Source organism: Orcinus orca, chromosome 10 (assembly GCF_937001465.1).
Source record: "Orcinus orca chromosome 10, mOrcOrc1.1, whole genome shotgun sequence".
Classification (NCBI taxonomy): Eukaryota; Metazoa; Chordata; class Mammalia; order Artiodactyla; family Delphinidae; genus Orcinus; species Orcinus orca.
In genome coordinates, this window is record NC_064568.1 from 82911537 (window position 1) to 82929091 (window position 17555).

The 17555-nt window shown below is 52.5% G+C and overlaps 2 protein-coding genes across 3 annotated transcripts; both read left to right on the forward strand.

The window, feature by feature from the left end:
- The first annotated feature begins 4179 nt into the window (after positions 1-4179).
- On the forward strand, positions 4180-10831 carry CDSN (corneodesmosin). Of its 2 annotated transcripts, none has more exons than XR_007479590.1 (2): positions 4180-4297; positions 9366-9451. XR_007479590.1 is itself a non-coding variant. In XM_004286625.4 (2 exons), exons 1-2 carry the CDS (start codon positions 7521-7523, stop codon positions 10796-10798), a joined length of 1518 nt encoding a protein of 505 aa, XP_004286673.3. In that variant the 5' UTR covers positions 6462-7520; the 3' UTR covers positions 10799-10831. The 2 variants fall into 2 exon arrangements, 1 of the variants encoding a protein (XP_004286673.3); XM_004286625.4 differs by lacking the exon at positions 4180-4297 and adding an exon at positions 6462-7605 and having other exon boundaries at positions 9366-10831.
- A 3503-nt stretch (positions 10832-14334) lies between these two features.
- C10H6orf15 (chromosome 10 C6orf15 homolog) lies at positions 14335-15747 on the forward strand. Its single transcript, XM_004286633.3, has 2 exons — positions 14335-14464; positions 14698-15747. The coding sequence occupies exons 1-2, from the start codon at positions 14386-14388 to the stop codon at positions 15558-15560; spliced, it is 942 nt and encodes a 313-aa protein (XP_004286681.2). The 5' UTR covers positions 14335-14385; the 3' UTR covers positions 15561-15747.
- Positions 15748-17555: the final 1808 nt, after the last annotated feature.

Below are 17555 nucleotides of genomic sequence, written 5' to 3' on the forward strand. Positions count from 1 at the left end.
AATAGGCCTCAAAGTGGACTAGATTCACTCATTCATTCAATCATTATCTCATACCCTCAATATGTCCTGCAATGTCAGGTGCCACGGGGGAATATAACGGATAAAAATATACAGTTCCCATTCTCAGGAAGCTTAAAATTAGGCCGGGGGAGCCCTTCCTGGTCCCACTTCCCCACTCCCTTTCCCTCCTCCCCACCCTTATAACTTTTTAATAAATCCCTTTTACTTGAATTTTTGTCTCAGGATCTGCTTCTGGAACATCCAACCTAAGACACAACGAATGGTTTGCTATAAACCCTTGCAGCTGCTTTTTACTGCGCATGTGCAATAGGGGTACTGTTGCCCAAGGCATAGAGATTAAGCTCTCACTTAATTTGCACAATAACCCTATTGTTATCACCATTTCTCAGAGGAGAGAAACAAAGGCCTGGAGAGGTACAGTGACTCATGCAAGGTCATACGGAGAAAAATGGCAAAACTGGGATCTGAACTGAGGCCTGTCCTGATTTTAATTACATTATCCCATCTCTTTATTCATCTGTGTAAATCTGACACGGAATACAGTGCCTGGGCCTTCATGGACACTGAATATGTTGTATTGGGGTTCTCCACACAAACAAAACCAATAGAATATACGTGGAGATTTATTACACGAATTGGCTGAGAATGTCCACGATCTGCCGTCTGCAAACTGGAGAATCAGGAAAACCTGTGGAGCAATTTAATCCCAGTCCGAAGGCCTGAGAACCATGGGAGCTGATGGTTTTAAGTCCCAGTATGAGTGCAAAGGCCCAAGAATCAGAGGGCTGATGGGGTAAATCCCAGTCTGAGTCCAAAGACCAAGAGCCAGGAGTGCCAATGTCCAAGGGCAGGAGAAGATGGGTGTCCCAGCTCAAACAGAGAGCAGATTTGCCCTTCCTCCACCTTTTTGTTCCGTTCAGCCCTCACAGATTGGATGGTGCCCACCCACATTGGTGAGGGCGATCTTAACACTGTCTACCGATTCAAATGCTAATCTCTTCCAGAAACACCCTCACAGGCACACCTGAATGTAAGGTTTCACCAGGTCTCTGGGCATTCTTTAGCCCAGTCAAATTGACACATAAAATTAACCGTCACATACATGTTCTATGAATGGCTGAATTCATTAATGAATGGTGAGTTTGGGCAACAGAGAGTAGATCAAAATGTTTAGAGTGAAGGAGATATCTATATAGCTATATAAATATATATAAATGTATAAGTATATAAATATGTACATTTTGGGCCTCATCATGATGCTTGTGGGATCTCAGTTCCTCAACCAGGGATTGAACCCAGGCTGTGGCAGTGAAAACCTGGAATCCTAACCACTAGGCCATCAGGGAACTCCCGGAGTGAAGAGTTTATAGCTTGGAGAAGAAAGAAATGTTGTGGAACAAGTAGGTTGGGGGAATTAGAGAAGGTCTTGGTGCCTGGCTCAGGAGCTCATATCTGAAAGTCTTTGTCCTTGGATAGAACTGTGTTCTTTGTGGGGAGGCACACATAACCTGTCTGGTGTACTGTGGCAGGGAGGTATGGGATAGAAGGGAAGAAGGAAGTCTGGATTCCTCAAACTGGCCCTCCCTCAGCAACTTCTCAAGCCAGTGCAATGGAGTTTGTTGGGAATGGAAAGAGAAAAACATTCTTAAAGGAGAGAGAAAGTGAGGGAAAGAACTGAGTCCCTGATGTAACCCAGGAAAGGACCGCAGGCTCTTTGCATCATTTCCACATTATGTTGGTTTCCATGTCTTTCTCCCTTTGTAAAGTATGAGCTTCTTGAGGGCAGGGATTGTGCCTTGTCTGTCTTTGTACGCCTTACTTCTCTCATAGTACTTGGCCCACAAGGTGTTCAATAAAGCAAATTATTAACCCCATTTTACAGATGAGGAAACTACTGTTGACAGAGGTAACTCACCTTCCAAGACAACACAAGTGCCGAAGTCAAAGCTGGATGTAAGTTCCAAACCAACTCTTCCAAGTTTGACACAACAGGTAGATGAGTGGGAGAGGGAAGGGAAAGCAAGAAGTAATTGGAGGGCTTCCCTGGTGGCGCAGTGGTTGAGAGTCCGCCTGCCGATGCAGGGGACACGGGTTCGTGCCCTGGTCTGGGAAGATCCCACATGCCGCGGAGCGGCTGGGCCCGTGAGCCATGGCCGCTGAGCATGCGCGTCCGGAGCCTGTGCTCCGCAATGGGAGAGGCCACAACAGTGAGAGGCCCGCGTACCGCAAAAAAAAAAAAAGTAGTTGGAGATTTTGATACCAATTAATAGGCAACAGATATTGGTACCTAAAAATGCTGTGTTTATTAGCTGGGAGGAGGCTGAGTGGGACTGGATGGTATGGAATATTAATACAGGGGAACCCACTGTGCCAGCTTATCCATTTAGATTAGACGATGCTGATTCTTCCCCATCTGCCTTGACTGACCTCACCTACGAGTGACTGCGGTGGGGACACTATTGCATTTTATGTCAACATGGAGTCATACAATTAAATAATAGAATAGGATCTCTAATAGATTTAGAGAACAATGGCTCAGTACCTTGGACATGGCCGGTAGTCAATAAATGCTTAGCCAATAACAGAAAAGAACCTTGAACTGGTATCTTGGTATAATCTAATTATAGAAGCTGAGTTACCTTGAGAAAGCGTTGGGCACAGCCCTCAGCCTTTGGGCAGAGGAATAATGTCTTTGGACTAGACAGAAGAGTTGGTTATCTGCTCTCCTTTGAAGATCTCTAGGCAGGGAAACTCCAAACGACTCATTTGTTTATCTATTTACCCATATAATGGTCATTTATTGAGCATCTAATGTGTGGGGTGCCAGGTGATGGTGACAATCTCAGGGAGAAGTTTCAGTCCTCCCTGCCCTCGAGGAGCTCTGTGTCTAGAGAGGAAACAAATATGTATTAATAAATCATGACAATAAAATGTAATAAAAGTTAAATTAGGGAGGGGCACACCCGTGCTAACTCCTCTGCCAATTTCATGTTTCAAACTCATCTGACCAAAGACTTGCTTTGGTATAAACTTAAGCTCTCTTACTGTACATTTTCTCCCTCTAATCTTTAACTAACTGCCCACCAGGTGTCTAGCACTGGCTCAAATAACTTGTCGAATTAAACCAAACCTCTCTCCGAAGGTTTTTCCAGCTGATACCCTTCTCTTTTGCAGCATAATCTCAACTGTGATGGGGACAGACAGGATGGTGTAGTGGTGAAGGCATCGGATTGTGACCCAATTCGTTGTTCCTACTCTGCCATCTGATCTCTGCGTGGCCCTGGGCTGTGAATTTAGGGGATTTCCTTAATAATCTCTAAATTCCCACGCAAGGTTGACAGCCTCAGTTCTTCGTCTGTGATGTTCCACGACGTACCACCAGAGGGCAGCATAGAGACTCCTCCAAGGCGTTTCCCTCCAGAGTCCTCCTTGTCGTGCCGCTAACATCATCACTCGCCCGGCCTCCATCAGGTCCCACTAATGCCCTCTTAGTCGCCAAGGTGACTTCTCTAAGGTGAGTCAGGCACATGAGGTGAAATGAGGCAGGCGCTGGGGCCCTCAGGAAAATTCAGGCCAGGCTGCTTGCCCAAGTGGTCCATTCATTATCTATTCTTTCTCTCATTATTAACTGAGTTCCCTCCATGAGCCACGCAGCACTAAAGCTGTGGAAACAGCGGTGAGTCAGAAAGGAGGGGCCCACCCTCCCGAGGCTTACCTTCTAGTGGGGGAAGTGAACAACAAGCAGATGCATACAGGTTGTATGTAATAGGCTATCACGTCCTGATAAGAGCTATGAAGAAAAAGAAGGCAAGAGGAAGGACATAGCGAATGATATGGTCCTTGAGTGTGGGGCTGGAGGGCTACAGTTTTAAATAGGAAAGTCAGAGAGGGCTTCTGAGAAGATGGCAGGTCACAAGGACTGAATGAAATGAGAGACTGAGCCAGGTCATGCAACGATCCAGGGAGAAGAGGAAAAGCTAGCTATGTGTAGCCTACAGCATCAGGATGCCAGGTAAAGCCCCCAGCTACTGGTAGTGGGCATCATCTTAACGCCCGGAACTTGTGTCTGCAGCTCCAAAGGATAAATAATAATTTCTGTCTCCTAGGAGCATTGAGAGAATCAAGATAAATCCTGCACGTGCAGATGTTTATGACGAGCTGATTGTTACACACTGTCGAGGAGGAGTCTGTCCTTCTCTGGTTCTAGTCCTGGGGCCCCAGAGAACAGAGCTGGACATGGGACGCCCGCCTCTCCAGTAGGATTCTGTGTTTACTGGTGTGTTACCTGTGTGTGTGGGTGATGCATCAGGCACCAGGGGCACACTGTGGGGTGAGAGAAGTTCCCTGCCCATGAGGAGCTCTCAGCCAGAGGGATTCGGACAGTCCGGGAGAAGGAGAGAGGATGGGCCCCTGCAGATCCCACCCCTGGAAACAGTGAGGGCCACAGCCTGCCTAGAAGTCCCTCCTGGGACAAGTCCTTCCAGCCTCTCCTGAAAGCACATTCAGACTCTGCCTCAGTCCCCGTTTTCACCCTTTCCTGCCGGATCAGGAGGGAGCTGGGTCTCTAATTCTGGGTGACCAAAACCAATAAAATGCATGAATAGCAACAGTGGAAAGAATGACTATTTAATAGCTGAGTGTAATGAGCAGACAAGGGGTGCTGGTTTCCCTAACACTCGCTCCACAGAACAGAGAAGAGGAAAACTATTATTGTTACTCTGAGAGCTAATCACAGCCTTATATTCACCTCCTCACAAGACAGGAGGGCTGGTGGCCACATCAGATGTGGCTTGAGCAGAGCTATGAAGTCTCGGACTCTAGGAGCATGACCGTCACTCAGCTGACTCCCGGCTGCTTGCAGGAAGGCAGGGGGAGGAAGGGAAAAGAACGAGGGCTGGGGGGACACATCGCCTGTGGGCAGAGCCCCCGCCTGCCAAGTGTTTCCTCTACGGGATTCACTGGCTGAGGCTGCTCCTTGCTCTGACCCCGATCTTCACTCCCATGTCCCTGCTGTGGTACCCGGGTCCCTTGGAGGATGCAAGCGGGGTTGCTAAGAGGGTGAGAACAGGGCCGGGAAGAGCAAAAGTAGATGCTCACCAGGTCAAGTTCCAGGAGGTCAGTCCTAGAGGAGAGAGTGATGGACCAGGGAGCTGAGGGGGAGAAGCAGGAAGGGTGTAGCTGAGTATGGACCACACCGTGGAATGTATTTTGAGGGAGTTGATGTATTTTGACGGGGTGGAGACTGCCCCCCAGAGCAGCAGTTCTCAGCCAGGGGTCACGCGTTATGCTGGGGTGAGAGTCCCTGAAAGAGTCACGTAGGCGATTTTTTTGCACAGCACTGCCTACCCCACCCCAGCATCAGATGAACGCCTTGTCCAGGGGAAATCCCCGTACTTCCTCTTCGCGGCCACGTGAGCTCTGCCATTTGTTAATGGAAGTGTGCTGTATCCCTCAGAGGAAAGAGCTCATCCAGGGGAGAGAAGAGTGGCTCAAGGGAACAGTCACTCACGAGGAATGAGGGCAGGACAGACAGGCCCAAGGGAGAGCACAGGTGGGTGGCTCTGTGTCAGAGCCCAGTTCACGTGCCTGCTGCCACTGCCCGGCTAGACCAAGCACTCTTTTTTTTTTTTTTTTTGGCTGTGTTGCGTCTTTGTTTCTGTGCGAGGGCTTTCTCTAGCTGTGGCTAGCGGGGGCCACTCTTCATCGCAGTGCGCGGACCTCTCACTGTCACGGCCTCTCTTGTTGCGGAGCACGGGCTGCAGACGCCCAGGCTCAGCAGTTGTGGCTCACGGGCCCAGCCGCTCCGCGGCATGTGGGATCTTCCTGGACCGGGGCACGAACCCGTGTCCCCTGCATCGGCAGGCGGACTCTCAACCACTGCGCCACTGGGCGCCTCTCTCTTCCACTCCCATTTTGGGTGCTAGGGGACAGTCAAGGGCTAGATTCGCTGGTAGCCACTAGCCACAAGTGGCTATTTACATTTAAATGAATTAAAATTAAGTAAAATTAAGAATTCAGTTCCTCCAGTTGGTCATACTAGCTCCATTTCAAATGTTCAGTGGCCACATGGGCTCGTGGCTACTGTATTGGGCAGCACAGAGAGAGAACATTTCCATCATGGCAGAAAGTTCTATGGACAGTGCTGGGCTAGGTCAGAAGCAGGGCAGGAGACAGAGAAAGGGAGAAACGAGCCGAGGGCTCCGGCGGTAGGGCTGCCTCTGTGAGGAGACCAGGGCAGTGCGGGAATGAGAGTCCAGGCCAGGGGAGCAGGGAGAAGGCTGGGTGGGCTTGGGGAAGAGGCAGAGAACCTGACCCGACTCCCAGGTCCCGCCTTCCAATACTGATACTCTTGGCAATACCAGTGAGCAATTAATTGGCTGGGGTGGGGTCAGGTTCCAAGCGGAGGGAGGGGAATGCGATGGAGGAGGAACCACCCCCTCTTAGTAGGTCTCAGGGCTCTGGTCCTCCCGTCCTGCCCTTCATCCTTCAGGGACCCAGGATTCTGCTGGCCCTCCTTGGTCCTACCGTGGATCCTACCCAGACCAAGCTGGCTGCTTCCTGTTGCTCATCCAGGCTGGGCAGTCAATTAATGGGCGACAGGGCCACCACCTTCCCAATTAGTCTTATTAGCCTCTTGCTCACACACTGGAGCCAGGGCCACCCCTCGGGGAGGGGCTGTGAGTGGCCTGTGAGTAACCAAGGCCCAGCTATGACAGGGGTCCTCAGCCCAGGCCTGTCTCCGGGCTGAGGCCTTGGCGTCCAGCACCTGCGGGCCGTCCCTGGAGCCCCCCGGAAGGGACAGGTCAGGGAACTGGCTTTGGAGTGCAGACTCCAAAGGTCCGCTCGCTGATGACACACGTAATAGCTGTGCGGCAAGCATGGTACTTGGGCAGTGACAGCAGGGCGTGGGGTGTAGATCCTTATACCCGGAGGAAGAGAGTGGAAGCTGAGTGAAGGGTCTCAGGGAAAGGGGGGCGTGGATCCAGAGGCTGTGGAGGGCTCCCAGGCGGGGTTAACCGTGAGGCGGGGGTGCGGGCCACAGCAGGTAGCCGGTACTGAAGGGAAAGTTGAAATGCCCACATCTGTGCGTGGAGGGAGGACGAGCAGTCAGAGAGGCCAACACTGGGGAAGGCAGGAGGGTGAAGGAGCCAGGGGACTGGGCCCCATGGTGAGGGTGGCCGCCCGGGAGTGAGCGGCCTTCGGGGCAGAGCACCTGGTTCCAGGTTAGGCAACGAGGAGCCCGGGCAGGCCAGCCAGGTGTTCCCAGGGCCATGATGCCCCACACTGCAGCCACCCCTGCTGCTGAGTAGGCAATACCCAAACATTACTTCAGCTCCTCCCGGCCACACCAACTTCCCCCCCCCCCCCGCCCCCGGCACCTCCACCTCCACCTCTCCTCCCCTCCCCACAGTGACTCCTGCCCGGGAAATGTCCAGCCCTGACATAAAGGCCCCGGGTGTCCACGAGCTGCTGTCACTCAGGAGGCCACACAGTCCAAGATGGGCTCTGCGCGAGCATCCCGGATAGGGCTTGTGGGAGGGCGGGGGATGTTGGCATTGCTGCTGGCCAGTCTCCTCCTGCAAGGTAGGAGGCCGGGGGCCCTGGGCGCAGAGAGAGTGGGGAGAGGAGGGGGGCAGGACTGCAGATGCCAGGTCAGAGAAGGCTGGGGGGAGCCCTGCGTGGGGAGAGTCCAGGAGAGGACCCAGCGAGGGCGGAAGGGCAGGGGCTCTGGAATCTGATGCTTGAGTCTGGGGGCCGCTCCTCACTGCCTTGACACCTCAGGCAAACTGCTTAAATTTACTGAGCCTCCGTCTCTGAAACTCTAAAATGAGGCTAAAGTTAACACCTAGCTCTAGTTTCTCTATGAGTCTCTAGGTAATGTGTGCCGCAGTGCCGTCGAACTCCTAGACAGTTATCTCATGTTGGCTGTTGTTGTTATTATTATTATTCGAGTGCTAGAAGATGGAGTCGATATTTAATAGTCATAATAGTTGTCACCATTCATAGGGCCCTTTTTATGTGCGAGACACTCCACCAGCACTTTAACGCATTAGCTCATTTGATCGTTAGAAGGATGGTGTGAGAGAAGCGTCCTCACGCTACACGGCAAGACACTGAGGCTTGAAGAGCTTAGGAAACCAGCTCAAGCTCACAGATTAGAAAGCAGTTAAGCCGGGATCCAAACCCCAGGCTGGGTGACTCCGGGGCCTGTGCTGTTGATCACGGTGACCTTGCCCATGGCCCCGTGGCTGTGTGGCATCGGAGGAGCAGAGGAGGAGCGCGGGGTGGGGGTGGGGGGCTGGCTGATTAGTGCAGCAGAGTGAAGGGGGCGGGGCTGCGGGCAGAGCTGGGGTTTGGCGTGGAGGTGGATGCATTGAATTTCTTTCTGAGGAGAGAATGGGGAACTCACAGAGTGTGGAGACCTGGTTTTTGGTGGGGTGTTCAAAGGAGGAATGGCAGTAATAAATCATGTCTGATGCCTTCTGCTTTTGTAAAGCACCTTCTGCATGCGTGGTCACATCTAGTGCTCACCGTAACGCTGTGAGGAAGGTAGGGCAGATCTGGCCTCTCCAAATGTACGACCTGAAGTACGTGGCTCTGTCCACACCACTTGGGACCGGAGGTGGTTAAGGTGGGGAGTAGAGGAAGGGTGGGGGGAGGGGGAGCCTGGGTGAGGAGCAAAGGGTTAGTTAAGGAAAGAAGTAGAGGCAGAAGCAGTCAGATGTGGGCCTGGGGGCAGGGAGGCACGCGGTGCTGGCCAGCGGGGAGACAACTGATAAAGGTCAGGGGCCTCGGAGGAGGGCTGCATCCTCGTGTCCCTGAGCTGGGCTCGGGGTGCAGGGTCCTGTCCTGCTGGTACAAGCGGGTTCTGAAGCAACAGTGCGTGCCCCCATGTCCTGGCCCCCACCCAGCTTTCCTGGCATGGGTGGTGCCGAGGCGGGAAGCAGAATTTCCATTCTGTACCCAAGCCTGGCCTCTCGAGGGGAAGCTGGCGACCCAATCATAATCCTCAAGTGTCCTGTCCTCTACTGCTGTCCCCCTGCCCCTCCCCCACTTTCTCTTTTTCTCAGTGTCTGTTTGGCTATTTTTCCTCCCTTCTCAGTCCTCTGTGGTTCTGTCTTTCATCTCCTCCTTCCATCTGGTCCCACGGTCTCCCCCACCTCTCAGAGTCTCAGTCTCCCCCACTCTCCATCTCTTTGGGGTCTCCCTGCCTTTTCCACCCCAAACTCTCCCTGGGCTCCTCTCAGGAGAGATCAGAGTAGCAGATGACTGAGGTGGGTCTGGGAGGGGAGAAAGAAAGTCCAGCCTCTCTGGCCCTTGCTAACCACTACTTTCCTCCCCAGGGACCTTGGCCAAGAGCATTGGGACCTTCTCAGACCCCTGCAGGGACCACACGAGTATCACCTCCCCCAGTGACCCCTGTCTCCTGGGGAAGGGGAGCTCCAGCAGCTTCAGTAGCCAAAGTGGCTCCAGCAGTTCCAGCAGTTTTCTTTCGAGTTCCAGTGGCTCCCGTGGTGGCTCCAGTGGCGGCTCCAGTGGCTCCAGTGGCTCCCGTGGTGGCTCCAGTGGCGGCTCCAGCGGGTCCATTGCTACCCAGGGTCGTTCTTCAGGATTTCCGTTATTTAAGCCAGGAACGGGGTATTCGCAGATAAGCTACTCCTCTGGACCTAGCCCTAGTCTACAGGGTGCATCTAGTTCCTCCCAATCAGGAAGCCTCAGCTCCCAGTCTGGAGGAGGCTCGAGCTCTTCTGTTTCCCAGATCTCCTCGATGTCCAGCAGCAGTGGCCAGGAGGTCAACGCCAAGCTGAGTCCCTGTAGTTCCAACATCCCTGACTCTCCCTGCAGTGGGGGACCCATCGTCTCGCACTCTGGCCCCTACATCTCCAGCTCCCATTCTGTGTCTGGGGGTAAAATGCCTGTAGTGGTGGTGGTGGAGCAGCATGGCTCTGGTGGCCCCAGAGTGGGTCAAAGCGTCCCCTGTAGCAATGGTGGCCTTCCAGGGAAGCCCTGCCCCCCCATCACCTCTGTAGGCAAATATGGCAGCTATGAGGTGGTGGGTGGCTCCTCTGACAGTTATCTGGTCCCAGGCATGACCTACATCAGGGGCAAAATCTACCCGGTGGGCCACTTCATCAAAGAGCACCCCATCAAAGGCTCTCCAGGGGTTCCCTCCTTTGCAGCCGGGGCCCCCATCTCTGAGGGCAAATACTTCTCCAGCATCCCCATCATCCCCAGCCACAGCTCTTCTAGTTCCAACATCTACCAGTCAGGAGCTTCCTCGGCCATTGTGTTCCAGCCGGTGGGCTCTGGTGGGGTCCTGCCCTATGGCGTTGGCTCCAAGGGCTCTAAGGAGCCCTGCTCCCTCTCTAGCTCTGGAGTCCACAGCAGCTCTAGCCTTTCCAGCAGTTCTGGTTCATCTTTCCAGCCCTGTGGTGGTGTTTCCCAGAGGCCCAGCTCCTCACCAGGCACTGGCTCCTTCAGTGGCAGCTCCAGCTCCCAATCCCATGGCAAAATCATCCTCCAACCCTGTGGCAGCAAGTCCAGCTCTTCTGGTCACTCTTGCATTTCTGTCTCCTCTTCAACATTGAGTAGGCGTCGAGCTGGCTCTTCCCAACATGACCCCTCAGCTGGTGCCAAGCCCTGTGGCTTTGGCAGCTCTGGAACGATCCCCTGCCACTCCATCCGGGACATCCTAACCCAAGCGAAACCCCTGGGGCCCCAGCTAGCTGACCCTGAAGTTCTCCTACCCCAGGGAGAGTTACCTAACAGTCCATAAAGCAGATTTTGCCTACACACACGTGCAGGCACACACACACACACACACACACACACACACGCACGCACCGTCTCCCAGGTGGGAGAAGTCCAGGAGCCCAGCCATGGGGGTAGCTCAGTTTTCTTCCACCCTCCCAATACAGCTACTCTGCTTCCCCCGTTGTCCCAATGTGGCAGACTCTCCCTTATCAGCTCTTCTTTCTTTACCTCCCCAAATTGTAGGCTCCAAATCCCTTTCCTCATTCTCTCCTACTGTTTAGATTCCCATTGTACTGCAGTGCCCTCCCTGCCAGATACCCTCTCCCTAGCATTTCCTCTGCCATTTCTTTGAGACAGTATAGTCCATTGGCTAACCCTACTCATTCAGATTCTTGACTGGGAACCCCCTGAAATGTCCTACAGTAACTCTGATGCCTGGACAAGCCATCCCCTCCCCACCCCCCTGCCCCCCCTTTGCCAAATAAAGCACAATCCAAACAGTTATTTGAAAACAGTGACCATTTTTCACTGATCTCATTTCACCATCTGGTCAACCAGCATGATATCCTGTTGGGTTCTCACACTCCCAATTCCACTCCCACGCTCCATTATAGAGCTCAGCACACCCTTTTTGAGTTCCCAACATTCCTCTTTGTCTCTCAAGGTCTCCATCTCAGTCCCCCTTCCTGGCTGCCACTTCCCTCAACGTTCAGAGGCTTCCCTGTGTGTAGGAGATACCAGGGTATCTGCAGAGACTGGAGCAGGCTCCCTGCTCTCTCTGGGTCCTGGACAGATGTCTCAATAAACTGTGTGAACTGGATTAGACTTTTTGCCTTCTTGGAGCCCTGGGTCTCCTCTTGGGACCTGAGTGATGCTCTCTTATGCCTCTAAAGGTCCTGTGTCCCCCACTTTCATTCATAAATTGGCCTGGTATTTCTTACATCTTACAGCTCCTCCCACAAAGGAGGAAAATCATAAATATTTGTTAAACTGAAAGCAGGGGTTAGTTGGTCTCCCAGATCCTTCCTCTTACATCTCTTCTCTCTCGTTGCCCCAGGAAATCCATTCTTGTTCCACTGCCCATTCACTCTGCAGTCCTCCCCTCTCCTTACATAGAGCCTTAATGGTTTCCTCCCCCTCCCCACCTGACTCCTTCTCCTTATCCATTAGTTGGCCTCACCTTCAAGATGCCATCCTCTCTGGGAGTCCCGAGCATCGATTTCCTGGGTTTCTGGGACACCAGGAGCCTTGGGAAGGCTGGAACACAGCAGCCCGGACCACATTCCTGGGGACTGAGTAGGAGCTAAGGGGGGCGTGGTTCTGGGAGCTGCGGGTGGAGGAAGTGAAAGACAGAGAGGACAGGGGCATGACGGGTGTGCAGCCGAGCAAGGTGACCCACTGACCTACATTGAAACGCCCCAGCCCATGACAGAACAGTGTCCTCCCCAGCAGTGTCCTCTCCACCTTCACACTCCTGCTGCCTCTGCTGTGGTTCTAGAGTGAGAGCTGGGAGAGGTGAGAGGGCTGAACACTACAGTGGGGAAGGGGAGGTGGCCTCCATGGGAGAAGATTGAAAAAGTAGACAGGGTGCCAAGGGCCACGCGACTATGTTCTGGAGACAGCAGGGAAGACACTGAGGCCAAGGAAGCTCTCATGCCCCAAGGAGGGGAGGGTGGGCTGTGCTCACCCTTACAGGAAGAGCCTCACCCCAAAGCACAGGCCACCTCTCAGAGCCTCTGCTTGGCTGCAAAGGAATTCACCCCCACCTTAGGATCTAGCTCATTCCCTCCTATAGGGATGATGTCAGCTGGCCCCAAATCTAGGACTGTTGTTGAATTCTCGAATCAGCAGAAATATGTTTTGTTGATCAGAAATGACCTGGGGCAGCTGAGCCAACCTGCAGGGTTGACTGAAGACAGAGGACGGCTCCAGAACAGTCCCGTTTCTGTCATCACTGTGGGGTCACCCTTGGTTACCATGTGCCCCCTGGACTGCAGCCAATGACAGGAATCAAGGCCCTCAGAGGCTCTGTGGACGGCAATTGTGGGAGGGACGCAGCCTCTGACACGAGTATTCCTCTAGTTTCTGGTGTGATCCAGGTCAAAATGTTTTGCAAAGCTGTTGGATGTCACCCCAAAAGGCTGCTGCCCTGTACCCACTGGCCAGATCTGCACTCTTTTTAAAAAAGTTTTTATTGGAGTGTATGTTGTCCACTGGCCAGATCTGGAGGAGCTCTTTACCCTTCCAGTAGCCAGCTAGCAGGGGCTGGGGATGAGGATGGAATGGTAAAACCTAACAGCTAATATTTAAACTTCATGCAACAAGAGAAGCCTAGTCTGGGTGCGTCTTGGAAGCAATAGAGAAACAAAGGCGCTTAAACACTTTTTATAGGAAAAATTCAAACATATTTAAGAGTAGACAAAATACTTAATGAATCCCTATGCTCTCATCAATCAGCCTTAACAATGATCAGCTCATGGCTATTTGACATGTCAATGCCTTCTCTCTCTGCTCTCTCTCTCTCTCTCTGTATCTCTTGTATATTCTGTGGACACATTTGACCGTCTAAGGTAGGCAGACTTGTGCCCTCCCCATGACCAGAGATGTCCACGTCCTGATGCCTGGAAACTGAATATGTGAGGTTACATAACAAAAGGAAACTGTTTGCAGATGGAATTACGGTTGTTAGTCAGATGACCTTAAAGTAGAAAGATTATATGGGATTATTTGGGTGAGTCCGAGGTAATCATAAGGGTCTTTAAATATGGGAGAGGGAAGAAGGGGAGGTCAGACTGATGCCATGTGAGAAGATCCTGCTGTTTCTGGCTTTGAACATGGAGGAAGGGGACCATGAGCTGAGGAACTCAGGTGGCCTCTGGAAGCTGGAAGATGCAGGGAAATGGATTCCTCCCCAGGGCCTCCAGAAAGGCTCTACCAACACCTCAATTTTAACTCAATGAGACCCATGTCAGACTTCTGCTCTTCAAAATTGTAAGATAGTAAATTTGTGTTGTTGTAAGCCATTAAGTTTGTGGTGACTTGCTATAGCAGCCATAGCAAACCAATACACCATCATCTCTTAAGGATGGGAACCAGGTCTATTTCCCTAGACACAGGGTCTCGTCTAGGAGCAGCCCCTCAGAAGGGGACCACTTCTGCACCCCAGAACCTCCTGCAGGCTGAGGTCAAGATGATGTAGCTACGGGGATGCACGAGAAAGGGGTGCTGGAAGAGAATGGTATGGATCCCAAAGAGAAACAGAATCAGGTGTTTCTATTGTTGAGAAGTCAGTGAAGAGATTGGGACCCCAAGGGTGAAGGTCCTCATGTGCCTGGTGTCAGCAGCCAGGAAGGGTAGGGCTGGCAACGAGTGATGAGCTGTGAGCCAGGACACCTGGGTTAGGAAGGGGTGGGGAGCTTGAGGAGAGGAGCAGGGTGGGAACACCCAGCTTCCCTGAGTCATTCAAGTGACATCTGTTGCCACAGAATGAATTAGGAACGAGGGTGGAACGTAGAGCTATATTGTTTCCACAACCACTGGCTCAGCCTGTTTCTGATGTCCCCCACCCACTAACAGGATAAAGGGCTGGCTGTCTTGAGGCTGAGGGAGATGCAGAGCGAGATGCAGGGCCATGTCGCAGGGAGCCGGGCTCCTTTGGGCCTGCTCCTGGTCTGTCTTCATCTCCCAGGTATGGAGGCTGTGGCAACCTTTGGGCAGGAGCGGACTGGTGGTCCTCGGGGAACTGGGACTGAGGGAAGAGGTAAAGGTGGGAGTGTGTACAGTTGGGTCCCTGAGGGAGGAAAGAGTTGGCACAGGCAAAGTGGAGGGACTTGAAGCAAAGGGAATCAGGGAGTCAGGGAAGGGAGGGCACTGAGACTAAATATCTGGTCCACTGGCTGCCTCCTCTTCCCCTTCCCTCAGGCCTCTTTGCCCGGAGCATCGGTGTGCTGGAGAAGAAATTTCCCCAAGACTTGGGGATCAACCAGCCTCTGCTTGAACGACCTTCCTTGACCAGCCCCTCCAACTTGGAACATCCTCAGCCCAAACCAGACCCTGAGTCTAATGATTCGGCAAGGGCTCCTCTGGAGCCCAATGCTTCTCCATCACCTGGCTCTCAACCTGCAGGAGGTGCTGGGGTACAGATGTGGCCTCCATCTGGGGAGCTGCCCTACATGGATTCCTGGTCCTCGGAGGACCCTTGGCCGATGATGCCTGCTGTGTTCGAGGACTATGTGGGAGAAGAGCTGCCTGAAGAACCGTCCTACTTTTCTAGTGAGGCTGCCCTCCCTCCGGGCAGTGGGCCTTTTCTTGCAGAGCCCTTTGCATACCCCGCGGACCCCTCACCCGAGGCTTCACTCCTCCCCCAGGACTCTGAGTCTAGAGGGCCACTCCACTCTACTGTGCTGGGCGCCCCGAGAAAAATCCTTGCCCGACCCCGTCCCGGGTCTCTCCTCAATGGGATTCTATGGTCACTTCTGCCTGGTTCCCCCTGGGGGGCCCTGAGTCCCAGTGTACCCTGGGGAGGTGGAGGTCCTGGCACTGGATGGAGACCAAAGCCCTTTTACCCTGTGGGAAACTGGGGTAACATTAATCCATACCCAAGTACTAGCTGGGGGTATCCAGGTGCCAGATGGAAGATTATTAATTGGTATCCAGGTACTAGCAGGAAGAATATTTATCTACACCCAGGCAATAATCAATTTCCTCCCGGAGTTCTCCGTGCTCCTGGCTCTTATAGGAGCATCCCAGACAGCTTTCCCAATCCTCAAAACCCTGAGTCATAATGGAGTTAGGAGAATGACAGAGCGGGGGCAGCCCTAAGTTAGAAGTCAGAGAGGGGAGTCCTGCTCCCTCCCCTTGCAGTATGAGCTAAATCAAGATCCTATCAGCTGTTTTCTAGCGTCCTCTCCACTTTCACTGCCTCCCTGCTCCCCATATGCTGATCTCCAATAAAACACAGCACTTACTGAATCCGCTTCTTGTCAGTGTCTTTGTTTCTGGGTGCAAACTGGAGTTTTGTCCATCCCCATTTTCTAGTCATCCTCATGTCCCTCTAGGGTCCTCCTGACACTCTCTTGCTATCCCCATCCTTTGCAAAAGATCAAAGCCCAGGTGTTTGAGGGTGGGGCCTTGTGGTCTCATCTGGGCCAAGTGGGAGAGCTGGTTCTAGAATAGTCCTGGAATCTGAAAAGGGGAGGAGGGGCAGCAGGACTAACTGAGGTGGCACCTGTGGCAGGAGGCAAGGATGAGGTCCAGGAGGTTGGTACCAGGACCAAGTGGGGAATGAATAGTCTTTGATTCAGAGACACAGAGGGTCAGAGAGAGTCATTTTTGTCTATGCTTACCTTTTCTTCCCAGAAAGTTACGGTTCTTGGAAGTGGAAGAGGCATTGATCTCCCTTACACGCATCACTTGGTACACTGTGCCCCAGAGAACCACAGACTTTGGGCATTTGCTGAACAAATAGCAGACCTCAATAGAGGAAGAAAGGAAAGGGAGAAGGGACAGGGAGAGAGAAACTTGGAGCCAACAGTCCTGCCTATGGCTGCATTTGATGCTTTTATTCTCAAGTGATGACACAGTCTCTTCTTTTGGTCACACTACCCTCCCTTTGGTTTTCCCAGGAGCTCAGTATCCTTGTACAGGAGTTGGAGTGGGGTGAGGAAGGGTCATTCTAAGAAAGTGCAGAAGGAAGTTAACAGAAGCTGGTGGGGGTGATGGGGTTTCCAGGGGGCACACTTCTGGTGTCCACCCATGTCTTCCCATCACCAGTCACACCACCCTCTATCACCCCAACCTCCTCCCCCAGTTCTTTCCCACCCTGGACTCTCACTTTCTCCCTGTCCTGGGGCAGGCAGTTCTGTTTTCAGCACCTGTCTCTTCCACAAGCCCAAGCTCATTCTCAGGCTTGGTCTCATTTCTGTCTGTCCCTCTTTCTGGCTGCCTCCCTCTCACTCCTATTTGCACTTTTAAATTCTGTGTCAGCACTCCCCTCCTCTGTTCCCCACAAGCACCACGGGAAAGGGACTTTGCTTGTTCACTGCGGAACTCCCAGCACCACGGACAGCGTCTGGACCAAGGTCAGCATTCAGCAAACACTGAGTCAACGCACTCGCACTCTCTCTCTGACTCCCTTGTTTTCTCTCTTCTTCCACTTTATTCCTGAGCCACAGGGCTGCACACAGACTCCCATCTGTACTGCTACCATACCCTTCCCAGAGCCTCACTGACATCTCCCTAGAAACCCCACAAAACCCTTCCTAGCTTGGGAATGCTCCAAGAATTCCATTCTTTCACCTTCATTAACAACTGTGAGGAAGAGGTTGTAAGATAAAGAAACTGAAGCTCAGAGAGATTAAGCAATTTACACAAGGTGACATAGCTAACACGTGACAGAGTCAGTGACTCAAACCAAATTTTTCTATCTGTCCAGGGAGTGTTCAAGTATATTATGCAATTAACAAAAACCCATCTAATTTTTATTGAGTACTTGCTATGTGCCAGACTCCGGACGAGTTGCTTTCACAACACCCTTCCAGCTAATTGCCACAACAATCCCACTGTGTAGGCACTGCTGGGCCCATTATACAGGTGGAGATACTGAGGCCCAGAGAGGGAGGTGAGCCAAGGCTGACAGAGGTAACACTGAGCCAGGGGAGTGCAGTTCATCCACTACTCGCTGCTGATGGATGGTCCCGGGTAGCCGTGGTCAGCTTTGTCGGACTGGTCTTTGCTTTAGGGCTAGTTGTTGCTATTAAAAAAAAAAAAGTGAGATTGGT

Excerpts from the sequence above, each read along its gene's own strand:
- C10H6orf15 (XM_004286633.3), top strand. The coding sequence starts at position 14,386 with ATGCAGAGCGAGATGCAGGGCCATGTCGCAGGGAGCCGGGCTCCTTTG. Across the intron at positions 14,465-14,697 it reads GGTCTGTCTTCATCTCCCAG|GCCTCTTTGCCCGGAGCATC; the intron begins GTATGGAGGCTG and ends CCCTTCCCTCAG.
- CDSN (XM_004286625.4), top strand. The coding sequence starts at position 7,521 with ATGGGCTCTGCGCGAGCATCCCGGATAGGGCTTGTGGGAGGGCGGGGG. Across the intron at positions 7,606-9,365 it reads GGCCAGTCTCCTCCTGCAAG|GGACCTTGGCCAAGAGCATT; the intron begins GTAGGAGGCCGG and ends TTTCCTCCCCAG.